This window comes from Mesocricetus auratus, unplaced genomic scaffold, assembly GCF_017639785.1.
Source record: "Mesocricetus auratus isolate SY011 unplaced genomic scaffold, BCM_Maur_2.0 Super-Scaffold_100007, whole genome shotgun sequence".
Taxonomy (NCBI): Eukaryota; Metazoa; Chordata; class Mammalia; order Rodentia; family Cricetidae; genus Mesocricetus; species Mesocricetus auratus.
In genome coordinates, this window is record NW_024429191.1 from 11,147,408 (window position 1) to 11,159,999 (window position 12,592).

Here is a 12,592-nt window from a genome sequence, read left to right on the forward strand (position 1 = left end):
GGAGACTGTCCCCATCTCTGGCCTGGCATGTGTGGGTTACAGGAGCCCAGAACATCTGCATCAGGACAGCCCCCTTCTCCCTCAGCTGCAGCCTCAGCCGAGGGTAAAGAGACACGTTGTATCCAGCTTACAGAGGAACGAGTTTCTGCACCAGAGGTGATGGTTGAGCACAGAGGCAGAGGGAAGAGAAGGGTGGATGTACAAAATGCTGCTGTCACTCTGCACAATGGCTTAAGGGGTGGCAGGTGCAGTCTGGCCCTTGTACCTGCTGGGAAAGAAGTAGGGGAAGGGGTAATTGCTGAGCTAGGGTTCCTGTGACACTATCAGTGTATGAGTGTTAGTGTGCACGTGTGTAAATGCATTAGGGTTAGACTATGAGCCCATGAAAGTGCATCTGGAGTGCACGTGTGCGCACGTGTCTGGTAAACAAGTGTGTGAGGGGTTGAATGCAGGAGTGTTTACTATGAAGGATCAGGAGTGTGGAAGTGAGGGCTTCCGGAGCCTTAGTGGTTTACCAGTGCGCGCCTTCCAAAGGGGCGTCCAATCTGGCCTTTAGGTCCCTCCCACCTCCACACTCTTGCTCTCCGGAGTTCCTTTCCCTCCCTTCCCAAGCACAGTTAGGGGCAGCAAAAGCGGAAGGCCAACAACCTAGTAGTCAGGAAAGGAGAGCCCAGGACCGACGTTGATCATCGCCATCACCAGCAAGCCCGACTCCCAGTTACAGGTGTCTCTGGGGAACGCCTGGCAGAGCGCAGCCGGCGGTCTTCCCGGAGGAGGCGCCCGGGGCGGGCGGCGGGCGGTGCGCATTCCTCAGCCCTGAGTCAGGCGGCCGCCCCTCTGCCGGGCCCGCCCCCGGCGCGCACGCCCCTCGGTCCGTGGCATTCCCAGGCGGACGGGCCGGGCCAGCGCGCGGGCGGCGCAGGCAGGGACTAGGCGCGGGCGCCCTCCCGGCCGGCGGCGGCAGCCGGTGCAGACCCCTTCGAGAACCCCGCGGCGGTGAGTGGCGGCCGGGTTCTTTGCGCGGGGCTCAGGGCGGGCGGGTGCAGGGCTTGCGTTCTGGCGCAAGTGTCCGTCGATCGCTGCCAGACCGGTGCGCAGAGTTTCCCGAGCGCCCGCGGAGGCGGCGCGGCCCGGATTCCAGCCCGGCGCCCCACAGAAATAGCCCGTGGTCAGATCGGCGCGGCCTGGCGGGCGGGGCAGACGGGCACCGACCCCATCGGGTCCTTGGGGCCGGAGGTCCAAGGGCCGCAGCCGCCCCGAGTGGCGCCTCGACTGCCAGCCCCTCCCCCCATGCCTTCCTAGTCCCTGGCCCCGCAAAGGTGGCATCTCAAACTCTGCGCAGAGCGCGCGACTTCGGGCCACCGGGTCCGCGTCCACCCCGCTCACGGGAGTAACAGCAGTTGCTGCGGGCTGAAGAGCTCGGCTGGGCCTGCTCGGCCCGTTTCAGCCCGGTTCGCATCAGCAAACCCGGGAACTGCCTCCAAAGACAGCTCCCTCCCCGTGTAGTGGTCCCGAAGGTGAGCCCGAGGCTACAGTCGGGTTCTTGAAGTAGGCCTGGGTGCTGTAGGGTGACCGCGGACCCTAGGTGCTCAGGGATAGGCAAGAGGGCCTGTCTGTCCTGCTGGGAGCATGCTTGTAGAGCTGGGTGGAGAATGGCCAGGGGACTCCCCCTAGGCTTTCTTTCCGCTCAGTTTGTCCGGATCAGAGTTCCTGCACCGTGTGCCTCTTGGGGTAGTGTGTCTGTCTGCGTGGGCGGGGCCTGGATCTGGAGTCCCCTCTCCCTGCTCTATCCTGGGAAAGCCCCCCCTCCCCACTTCCTGTTGAAGCAAGGAGAAGATTCTAGGATGAAACTGGCTTTTCAGGTTTAGACCAGCTAGAAGCCGGGGCAGTCCCAGGCTAGGTGATCCCCACCTCCACGGGGCGAGCCTCAGCCCCTTGCCCCCGCCCTTAAGCCTGGAGAATTCTGGGGAACTCAGCAGCTGGCCGGTTCTCAAGAGGCTCCAGAAACAGTCCTCTGCTACCAGGGTCACTCTGGGCAAGCTGGGACCTTTACTTAGAGATCTGCTAAGAGGGCAAATGTGTCGGGTAGGACTAGACTGAAGGCTTAGGTTCTGGCACCCTCCTCGGACCTCCAAGTCTACTTGGGTGAGCCAGCTCTAGCTCCGCTGGGGAGCTGGTGTGGTGAGTGGCACTGGTTTGGGTTTCCAGTTAAAGGACCACCAGAGCCCATTCATCCCTCTGCGCGCACTGTCTGTCCTCAAGGTACCCTTCCCAGAATGTGAAGAGCTCCCTCCCCTTGGTGTCACAGGATCAGATTCTCTGCCTTCTGACCATTTTTTTTTAGTTTGTCGTGTTTAGGGGTGACTCCCCTTTCCCTCACCCGAAGATGGGGTCATCCGGAGAATTACAGCAGTCTCCCTCAGCCCCAGATGTTATGAGGCCGCTGGCTCCCTCCCAGTTCCCTGGCAGACCTGGCCGAGGTGCTGAACTCCCTTGAGGCCCCATGACCTCAGGCTGTGAACTGCCTCTCTGAGTTAATCTGTAAAATGGACAAAAGTGACTCCTTCCTGCCATAGGTTATACTGTAAAGGGTCTGTCTGAGCAGGTGTCTTAGGCTTTTGATGACTGAAGCTGTTGTTGCAGATTCAGTTTACCCCCCCCCCATCTTGTCTTGCTTCTTGTGGTTCCTGGGAGGGGTTTCTGCTTTGTAGGATGTCAGGAGTCAGAGCAGTTCTGGGGATCTCTGTGCCTTCTTCCTCCATTCAGACACCTAGCTGGACTGAAGAGTGGGACCAGAGGTGTCCATCTTAATGGGCACTAATCCAGAGTCTAATTTACAGCTCACTTCTTACTCAAGCCCCTTCATGACTGGCTGGCTTGCACAGGTCCCCTTTTCCCTCTGAGCCCCAGCTGGATCAAGGATTTTGGCTGGCAATCAGAGACCCCTGGGCTATGTGTGCCTTTGAGCCATGGCTGGTGCCTCTCCCCAGGGATGGCCCCTCTCCTCCCATGTGCCCCACCATCATCCCTTGGTCCCTCGAGTCCCAGGGCTTCCTGCACCCCTAGGGCCTAAGAGCTTCCCACAGACTGCAGCAGAGAATCCCTTGCTCTGCTGCCCTTTCTGTCTATGCTTCCCTAAGATGATGGCAGGTGATGGGGAGGGGGCAAAATCTAGCGTGTCCTGGAGATGAGGGAGGGCACTGCGAAGGCCTGCCCTGCCCCGTGCTGAAAACGGAGGAGGCAGAGTGGAGGTCACAGAGTTCCACAGAGGGTCCAACAAGCACTATGATGGATGCCATTTACAGATAGGCACAGAGAGGCAGGGGAGTCTCAGTAGCATGGTGCACAGAGGCTGTAGGAAGCTGTTTAGGCTGGGTATTAGATTAGAGAGAAGACAGGTTTCAAGTGTGCGGCGGTTGTGGCCTACGCGGAGGATGCAGTTTCCCACCAGCATCCTGTGTCACCCTGTCTTGAGTGTCTTTATGGCCGCACCTTCTTCCCATACTCTTCCTTTGCAGCGAGCATCCTCAGGCTCCTCTCACACCTGTAGCGCCCCCCTGCAGCCTTGCTATTTTGTTTTTGTTTGTTTGTTTGAGACAGGGTTTCATGATGTAGCCTGGACTGGCTTCAAACTCGGAGTCTTCCTTCCTGAGCTGGGTGCTGGAGATTACAGGTGTATAACACCGTACCCCTCTGCACCTCAGCTTTGACTGCCTTCTTCCCGCTCAGGCAGCCACCCCTTCCTGTTGATTCAGCTGCTACTTGCTGAGTGCCTACTGTGTGCCAGGCACTTGCGTCACCCCTTTGCAGATGAGAAAATGGAGGCTTGCTAGGTGTGGTGGTGCACATCTGTAATCTCAGCAGGTTACTTAGGGAGTAGAGGCGGGAGAGTCAGTTCGAGGCCGGCATGGGGTGCATGAGTCCCTGTCTCAAAAATCAAGAAAAGTCCAGGCGTGCGCATGCTTGTAAGTGGTGGGGACAATGGTGTGGGTATAGACTTTTGACTCATGTTGCTCTACCTGCCTTCTGGCTTCCTGGCTGTAACTGTACTGATGAACAGGAGTAGCCGGAAGGGTCCCCAGTTGTCCTACAGCAAGATAGACCCCTATCTCCTCCACAACCTCCCTCCTAATTGCCACACGGTGTCCACAGGCAATTGGAGAGGCTTCTGTAGCTCCCTGGTCCACCCTGCCCCTCACCCTCAACTGGAATCTAGCTCCAGCTGCTTGGAGCCCTGACAAGGCTCCCCTGCCCGACTCGACTCCATCCCACCTCCAGCACTTCCTACTTACTCTAGATCCCTTTTGGGCGGCTCCTTATGCTTCTGGGGTGACTCATGGTGTGTGACCCCAGGCAGTCAGCCTCTCCATGGGCCATGGTTTCCCACTGCACTGAGGCCAGCAGAGGAGAGAGAAAGGGCTGTCAGGGAACAAGAGCCCACTGTGTGCCTGGGGGAGATCTAGACACTGAGCCACTGTGGGCCAGCAGTGTGCTGCTCCTTGGCCTAGACTCTTTGTCTGGCCTGGTATGCTCCTCCCCCAGGCCTTGTGAATCCCACTAGCTTGAGGCTCTGTTAGTAGCAGCATAGGGTGGGGCAAGTTGGGAGCTCAGCACTAGGGCAGGGTGGGTGTCCTTTCCCCAAACTGCAAGCCTAGAGTTGTGTGTGTAGGTTTGTGTTTTCAGAGGCTGGAGGACAACTTCTTTGTGGATTAATTCCACCCCCCCCCTTTTTTTTTGTGGTTTCTGTGTATTGAACTCAGGCTTGCATACCAAGAACTTTTACCTGAGCTGTCTGGAAGGCCTGCTTGTGTGATAGGTTTAGGGTCTTAGGATTCTAGGAGCTTTCCCCAACCTGTCCCTGTCTAGTAACTTCATGGCCTTTTTTGGCAATTGGTGCCACCTGGTGGTCATTCCTCATGGTTTCTGCTCCAAGGGGTTTTTGTTTTGTTTTTAGACATGGTCTCACTGTGTAGCCCTGGCAGGCCTTGAACTCACAGAGATCTGCTGTCTCTTTAGTACTGAGATTACCCAGCACCAAGGAAAAAAAATTTTTTTTGTTTTTTGAAACAGCATTTCTTTGTGGCTTTGGAGGCTGTCCTGGAACTAGCACTTGTAGACCAGGCTGGTCTCGAACCCATAGAGATCCACCTGCCTCTGCCTCCAGAGAGATGGGATTAAAGGCGTGCGCCACCAACGCCCGGCTCCAAGGGACTTCTCTTTGTAAAGCCCTTTGTACACAGGAGTCTGGTGCCCTGGCTGTTGCTCTGAAGCCCCAGGAAGTCGTCTCTTTCTCTAAACGTGGGGAGCCTTCGTTGTGTGGGAAGTAGAAGTCGTGGTGGCTGAGATGGCCTGGGACAGACGGGCTAGTGTGCTCTGTGCTCACAGACTTTGCCCTGCTGCTCCACGTGTGCACAGCTCCACGTGCTGTCTGTGCGGTTTTCACCCACTAACCCCTGCCAAGCACCTGTAATTTGTTTTGTGCCCAACACACCAAGCATTTATAAGGCTATTGTTACCCAGGCTTTAAGTTCAAGAGGGTGGGAGCCCTCTACCGGTGTGTGCCAAGCATCTGGTCTTGCTCATAGCAGGTGCAGTGTTGGGGGGCCTGTCCGTGGTGCGATCAGGCACAGAGCATGCCAGCATGTAGCAGGAGCTGTGAGCACCTCTGTTGGGCTTGCACTGATTCCTCTGGGCTTGGGTCTGTGGTGTCCTTGGAGACTTGCCAGGGCTGTCACTCAACATAACCTCCCGCCCCAGGCCTGTCTCACTGCCTCCGGAGCCATGACTGAGGCCCGAAGAGACAGTACTAGCAGTCTGCAACGCAAGAAGCCCCCGTGGCTCAAGCTGGACATCCCGGCTGTGGCGCCCCCAGCAGCAGAAGAGCCTAGCTTTCTGCAGGTAGGTTCTGGCCGGGGCGGGTCTTGCGAATTCCCTCGCCAGGCTCCTCACCATGACTCGATTTGTAGCCCCCGCGGCGGCAGGCTTTCTTGCGGAGTGTGAGTGTGCCAGCTGAGACGGCGCGCGTCCCATCACCCCGCCATGAGCCTCGACGGCCGGTGTTACAGCGCCAGACGTCTATCACACAGACCATCCGCAGGTACCACACAGTCCTGGCTGCTCCACAGGCTGGGGCTAGGGTGGAGGCCTAGAGGCAGTCAGCAGAGATCCTCTTTAGGAGCTGGGGATGGGGATGGGGCAAAGGTCCCTTCCCTCCCAGCTTTCTCCTCCATCTTAACCCCGGCGCCACTGCATCGTCCACCTGTTCTGGGGACCTATGGCTGGCACTCCGTTTGTGTTCCCCGGGCATGCACTCTCACCCTAATAGCCTGGCCCCTCGCAGCCGACAGGTCCGCTTTGGGCGTGTCCACACTCTGCCTCTCCTGGGGCCCCGGGCCGCTTGCAAGGCCCTTCCACAGCGCCAGTCTCTCTCTTGGTCCTTGCTCAGGTACCTCATGCCGGTCTCGAGTTTGTCGGCGTTTTCTGGCACGTGCATGTTATGTAGCCTCTCGGAGCTGTTGGAGTGCTTGACTTGACATTCCCTGACTGTTCGAGGCAGGGGCTGGCTGTGTTTTTATTTGCATGTCCAAAGACCATGACTACCCTATAGCTCCTGCTGCTGAGTTCTGTAGTGCCTGGTGGGGTGGTGGCTGCTTGAGGCCAAGGTCTCCCTCTGGGCTCAGGACTGGGTGAGGGCCTATGGGAACCTTCTGCTGACAGGCATGCAGAATGCTTTAGTGGGAACGGGGCGGGGGGGGGGTGGCCAGGGTTGGAACACTCTTGTCCTTATAATTAGATGTTGTCAACTAGACCCAGTCCTCGGAATGACTGGAGACCTACCCACGGGCTTAGCCTTTGAGGCTCCCTGTCTGGGGTAGGGGGACAGGAGATATGGCTTCCCCTTGCTGAGTCCTTCCCATGCTAGGGGGACAGCAGACTGGTTTGGAGTGAGCAAGGACAGTGACAGCACCCAGAAGTGGCAGCGCAAGAGCATCCGACACTGCAGCCAGCGGTATGGGAAGCTGAAGCCTCAGGTCATTCGGGAGCTGGACCTACCCAGCCAGGACAACGTGTCGCTGACCAGCACTGAGACGCCACCTCCGCTCTATGTGGGGACATGCCAGCTGGGCATGCAGAAGGTACGCTGCTGCCTCCTCCTGCTGGCTCCTCATTCTGCTCCTCTAGCTGGTGGGGAAAGGGTGGGAGGGAGAGTACTCCTCCAAGCCTGTAGATGGGATAGCAGCCACAGTCTTGGGCTCCTGAGATACTCCCAGGAGGGGGAAAAGAGTCCTCAGGTGGTACCAGTTCAGGTTCAGGGTAGCAAATGTCAGGGGGAGAGGGACCCTCTAAGTGTCGTGGATGAGAGTGAGGCTTAGTGGGTAGGGGGCATTTGTGCTCCTCATGGAAGGCTTGCCTGGGTTTGTACACTGGTCTAACATCTTTGACTCCCCCAGATCATAGACCCTCTGGCCCGTGGCCGGGCCTTCCGCATGGCTGACGACACTGCTGATGGCCTGAGTGCTCCCCATACTCCTGTCACACCCGGTGCCGCCTCCCTCTGCTCCTTCTCCAGCTCCCGCTCAGGCTTTAATCGGCTCCCTAGGCGGCGCAAACGTGAATCAGTGGCCAAGATGAGCTTCCGGGCCGCTGCAGCACTGGTGAAGGCAAGTGTAGGGGACCAAGGCTGGAGGTGTGGGGGCTAAGCCCACTTCCACTTCCAGGTCCTCTAAGGTCACCTTCTTATCCTCAGGGTCGATCTATTAGGGATGGCACTTTACGAAGGGGACAGCGTCGAAGCTTTACTCCTGCCAGCTTCCTGGAGGAAGACATGGTGGACTTCCCTGATGAGTTGGATACATCTTTCTTCGCCCGGGTAAGAAGAGCCTGGGGTGTCGCCCCATCTCCTCTGTCTCTGGATCCACCCTGACCTCACATACTTGCTCAGGAAGGTGTCCTACATGAGGAGCTGTCCACATACCCAGATGAGGTGTTTGAGTCCCCATCAGAGGCAGCACTCAAGGACTGGGAGAAAGCCCCAGAGCAGGCCGACCTCACGGGTGGGGCCCTGGACCGCAGTGAGCTTGAGCGAAGCCACTTGATGCTGTGAGTACAGGCAGTGGGGGAGGGGTGCAGAGGGAATGTCTGCCTCATTGGGAGCAGCTGGGCCCTCGGGTGCGATGCTGCAGTAGTCATAGCTTGAGCTGACTAGGGAACTGAGAATATAGCCTTACCACTGTGGGTATGCCGACCCAGGCATAGGCACAACCTTAGACTTTGATGCCCAACTACATAAATTCCAGAGCCCAGGGGCTAGAGTCTGTATGGGAGGAAGATCAAGGCCTAGTAAACACTGTTGAGATGTAGAGCCTCAGTCTTGGCTCCCAATTCTCTCCCTGCCAGAGGCTTGCTGTAAGGAGGAGAAGGAAGAGGGATGACTTGTTGGGTGTCTCCACCCCTGGGAGGGCAGCAGAGGCATGGAGCAACGTTCTGGTTCTGCCCAAGAGGGAAGGCAGTTGTAGTTTCTAGGCCGGAAGTGAACATGCTGGTTCCCTCCAGGCCCCTGGAGCGAGGCTGGCGGAAGCAGAAGGAGGGCAGCATGTTAGCCCCTCAGCCCAAGGTGCGGCTTCGCCAGGAGGTGGTCAGTGCGGCTGGACCCAGGAGGGGTCAGCGCATCGCTGTGCCAGTACGCAAGCTCTTCGCCCGGGAAAAGCGACCCTATGGTTTGGGGATGGTGGGAAGGCTCACCAACCGCACCTACCGGAAACGTATTGACAGCTATGTCAAGCGGCAGATCGAGGACATGGATGACCACAGGTAGGCTGTGTTGGGATGGAGGCTGGGCTGGGGTTAGGAACCCAAGTCAGGGATGCTCCTCATACCTCTGTCCCACAGGCCTTTCTTCACTTACTGGCTCACCTTCGTGCACTCGCTGGTCACCATTCTGGCTGTGTGTATCTATGGTATTGCGCCTGTGGGCTTCTCGCAGCATGAGACGGTGGACTCGGTGAGCCCAGGAACTCTTCCTGTACCCACATAACTGGAGTCCAGGCTCTAGACCCAGAGACTGGCTCTGGGAGGATGGAGCCCTTCAGACTTGAGCTGATCTCACTCCCTACCTTCCAGGTACTTCGGAAGCGTGGTGTCTATGAGAATGTCAAATACGTTCAGCAAGAGAACTTCTGGATCGGCCCCAGCTCGGTGAGGACAGGGCTGGAGGCGAGCTTGGAGGTGGCCCATCAGTCCTGGGCCCGAGGCCATAGCTGCTGTCTCCCTCTTCACAGGAGGCCCTCATCCACCTGGGTGCCAAGTTTTCACCCTGTATGCGCCAGGACCCACAGGTGCACAGCTTCATCCTTGCTGCCCGGGAGCGTGAAAAGCACTCAGCTTGCTGTGTACGCAATGACCGGTCTGGCTGTGTGCAGACTTCAAAGGAGGAGTGCTCGGTGGGTGTCCTGTGCTGTCCACTCCTACTTCCAGACTCAGGCCCCACAGCACTCTGTACTCTGCTTTTGGTAGTGTGTGGAGCCTCACTAGACCCCTCTCATCCTCGCACTTCACTCAGTTCCTGTGCAAGATGCTCATTTGACTTTAATTTGGCCTTGGTTTTGGCTGCTCTTTCAGCACCTGTTTGCATTAGATCTTAAGTGGGTATTGCCCTATTTGATGGTGCGTGCCTGCAAGTGCATTAGTTTAGACGCTGAAGCAGGATGGTTAAGTTCCAGGCCAGCCTGGACTATACTCCATGGTCTCAAAAGAAAACAAAACAAAGCTGGGCGTTGGTGGCGCACGCCTTTAATCCCAGCATTCGGGAGGCAGAGGCAGGCGGATCTCTGTGAGTTCAAGGCCAGCCTGGTCTACAGAGCGAGTTCTAGGACAGCCTCCAAAACATTACAGAAAAACCCTGCTTCGAAAAACAACAAAACAAAACAAACAAACAAAAAGAAAGAAAACAAAACAAAATGCAAAAGACTCACCCAAACTTTGACATCATACATAGCTGATGCCATTTCCCTACTTCAGGGCAGACGATGTCTCTATGCCTCTACTATGCCCTTGGGTACTTTGTAATACTCCCCTATGGGGTTTCTGGGGTTTTAACCTAACAGCTGTGTGGAGGCAGGAGGCACTCACGGGGCTTTGCCTTTGATTCCTGACTGAGCCAGGACACTGCTCTGAACTGAACAGAGCATGGGATCTGACTAGGGCTGGCCCTGTGTCCCCACAGTCTACGTTGGCAGTATGGGTGAAGTGGCCCACTCATCCCAGTGCCCCAGACCTTGCAGGCAACAAGAGGCAGTTTGGTTCTGTCTGCCATCAGGACCCCAGGTGAGCACCATTGATTACCCTCTTCAAATACCGTTGGCTATGTCTGAGGGGTGGGGAGGATTCCTTGTTTTGGGCAGAAGGGTGACATTACCATGGGCCAACTGCTTTAACCATGTGGGCTCATGCAGGGTATGTGACGAGCCTTCCTCTGAGGACCCTCATGAGTGGCCAGAAGATATCACCAAGTGGCCGGTGAGCTGGGGTCTCATACTTGTCAAGTGGGGGAGGAGGCCACACCGTAGCATTAATGGTGCCGTAGTCTCTCATTGTTGGGTCACTCGCATCTTCACACTGCCTTTGTCCAGCCTGTCCAACAAGGCTTGCCTCTGAGCAAGAGGACTGGGTGAAGACTTCAGAGGCCAAATAGTATTATTCTGGTTTGCATGTGGCTCAGCTCAGGCTCTGGGTGTTATCTGCTTGAATCAAGGGAGGCCTGGCTTCTATCTGAGTCTTGTCTTTGTCTCAAGTCTCCAATAAGGGTATGAGGCCAGGAGTTGGGTGTGTGTGGTAATGACCCCCACTCACCTGTCTTTCTTTCTTACCTAGATCTGCACCAAAAACAGTGCTGGGAACCACACTAACCACCCTCATATGGACTGTGTCATCACAGGCCGGCCCTGCTGCATCGGCACCAAAGGCAGGTGAGTGTGCATGTGTGGCTGGCTGGGGGCAGCAGTGAAGCTTGCAGCAACCTGTTCCGGCACAGGGAGTAAGACCAGGCCAGTGAAGGTGGGCGGGGCTGAAGGTGCCTGTAGACTTCAGCGGCCTCCATCTACAAGGCTAGGCACCCTCCAAACCCTGGCATGACCCCCTAGGTGTGAGATCACTTCCCGGGAGTACTGTGACTTCATGAGGGGCTACTTCCATGAGGAGGCCACACTCTGCTCTCAGGTAGGCCTCGAGGGCTTGTGTGTGTGTGTGTGTGTGTGTGTGTCCGCCATTGTGGAGGCTGACTGGCCACTTTGCACAGGTGCATTGCATGGACGACGTCTGTGGTCTCCTGCCTTTCCTCAATCCTGAGGTGCCTGACCAGTTCTACCGCCTGTGGCTGTCCCTCTTCCTGCACGCTGGGCAAGTGGGACTGGGGGCTGGGCAGTGGCCTCATTACCCAGGAGTGGTGGGCTGGGGGTGGAAGAGAAGCCAGCTTCCTGCTGAGTGCCCCTCACTGCCTACAGGATCCTGCATTGTTTGGTATCCGTCTGCTTCCAGATGACAGTCCTGCGGGACCTGGAGAAGCTGGCAGGCTGGCACCGCATAGCCATCATTTACCTGCTGAGTGGTGTCACGGGCAACCTAGCCAGTGCCATCTTCCTGCCATACCGGGCAGAGGTAAGGTGGCTACCCAGGGTGGGGCCCCTCCATGTGTGCCTATGGCTTGGTGTGACATCATCTGTGTTGAGACGAAGTGTGCTCTGAGAGCTGGGATGGCAAGATGAGGGCCTGGGCTTCCAGGGTGGGGGTGGGGAGATGCTGCAGCCTCGCTAGCTTACAGCCTCTGACCCCCAACATCAGGTAGGTCCGGCCGGCTCACAGTTTGGTATCTTGGCCTGCCTCTTTGTGGAGCTGTTCCAGAGCTGGCAGATCCTGGCTCGACCCTGGCGTGCCTTCTTCAAGCTCTTGGCCGTGGTGCTCTTCCTCTTTGCCTTTGGCCTGCTGCCCTGGATCGACAACTTCGCCCACATCTCAGGGTTCATCAGCGGCCTCTTCCTTTCCTTTGCCTTCTTGCCTTACATCAGCTTTGGCAAGTTTGACCTGTACCGCAAGCGTTGCCAGATCATCATCTTCCAGGCAGTCTTCCTGGGCCTGCTGGCTGGCCTGGTGGTACTCTTCTACGTTTACCCAGTCCGCTGTGAATGGTGCGAGTTTCTCACCTGCATCCCTTTCACCGACAAGTTCTGTGAGAAGTACGAACTGGATGCTCAGCTCCACTGAAGCAGCCGCGGGCACCCACAACACCCAGCTCCTGGGGCTGAGGAGACGGTGCTCCCGAACACGGACCTCTGTGCCTTGCTCTCTCCCGTTGAGCCCTTCTGCTGCTGGGCACTTATTACATGAGTTCCCATGATAACCTTCTAGCTAGTCCCCCGACGACCACTTCATGTGGCCAATAAATGGACTGGGAGCGTTTTAGCTGCCACTAACTTGACCAGGGTGTTTCTTTTCCTGATTTCTGGCTGGGGATGTGGGAGAGGCCAGAGACCTCGGACATAAAATTCCCAATGTCAGTGGTTCTCAAGCTGCGGGTTGCGACCCCTCCGTCAGACCTCTA

At 57.1% G+C, this 12,592-nt stretch overlaps 1 protein-coding gene across 5 annotated transcripts; it reads left to right on the plus strand.

Annotated features, from left to right (window-relative positions):
- Positions 1-885: 885 nt before the first annotated feature.
- Rhbdf1 (rhomboid 5 homolog 1) lies at positions 886-12,469 on the plus strand. 5 transcript variants are annotated; one of them, XM_040748404.1, is made up of 19 exons: positions 886-996; positions 5,758-5,898; positions 5,967-6,097; positions 6,341-6,445; positions 6,923-7,136; positions 7,452-7,661; positions 7,748-7,870; positions 7,943-8,100; positions 8,554-8,811; positions 8,890-9,001; positions 9,121-9,195; positions 9,279-9,440; positions 10,223-10,323; positions 10,452-10,515; positions 10,870-10,964; positions 11,139-11,214; positions 11,294-11,394; positions 11,499-11,652; positions 11,836-12,469. In XM_040748404.1, the coding sequence occupies exons 2-19, from the start codon at positions 5,782-5,784 to the stop codon at positions 12,253-12,255; spliced, it is 2,676 nt and encodes an 891-aa protein (XP_040604338.1). In that variant the 5' UTR covers positions 886-996; positions 5,758-5,781; the 3' UTR covers positions 12,256-12,469. The 5 variants fall into 5 exon arrangements, with proteins under 5 accessions (XP_040604338.1, XP_040604340.1, XP_040604341.1 ...); XM_040748406.1 differs by having other exon boundaries at positions 11,294-11,344; positions 11,533-11,652; XM_040748407.1 differs by having other exon boundaries at positions 11,294-11,344; positions 11,836-12,210.
- The last annotated feature ends 123 nt before the right edge of the window (positions 12,470-12,592 follow it).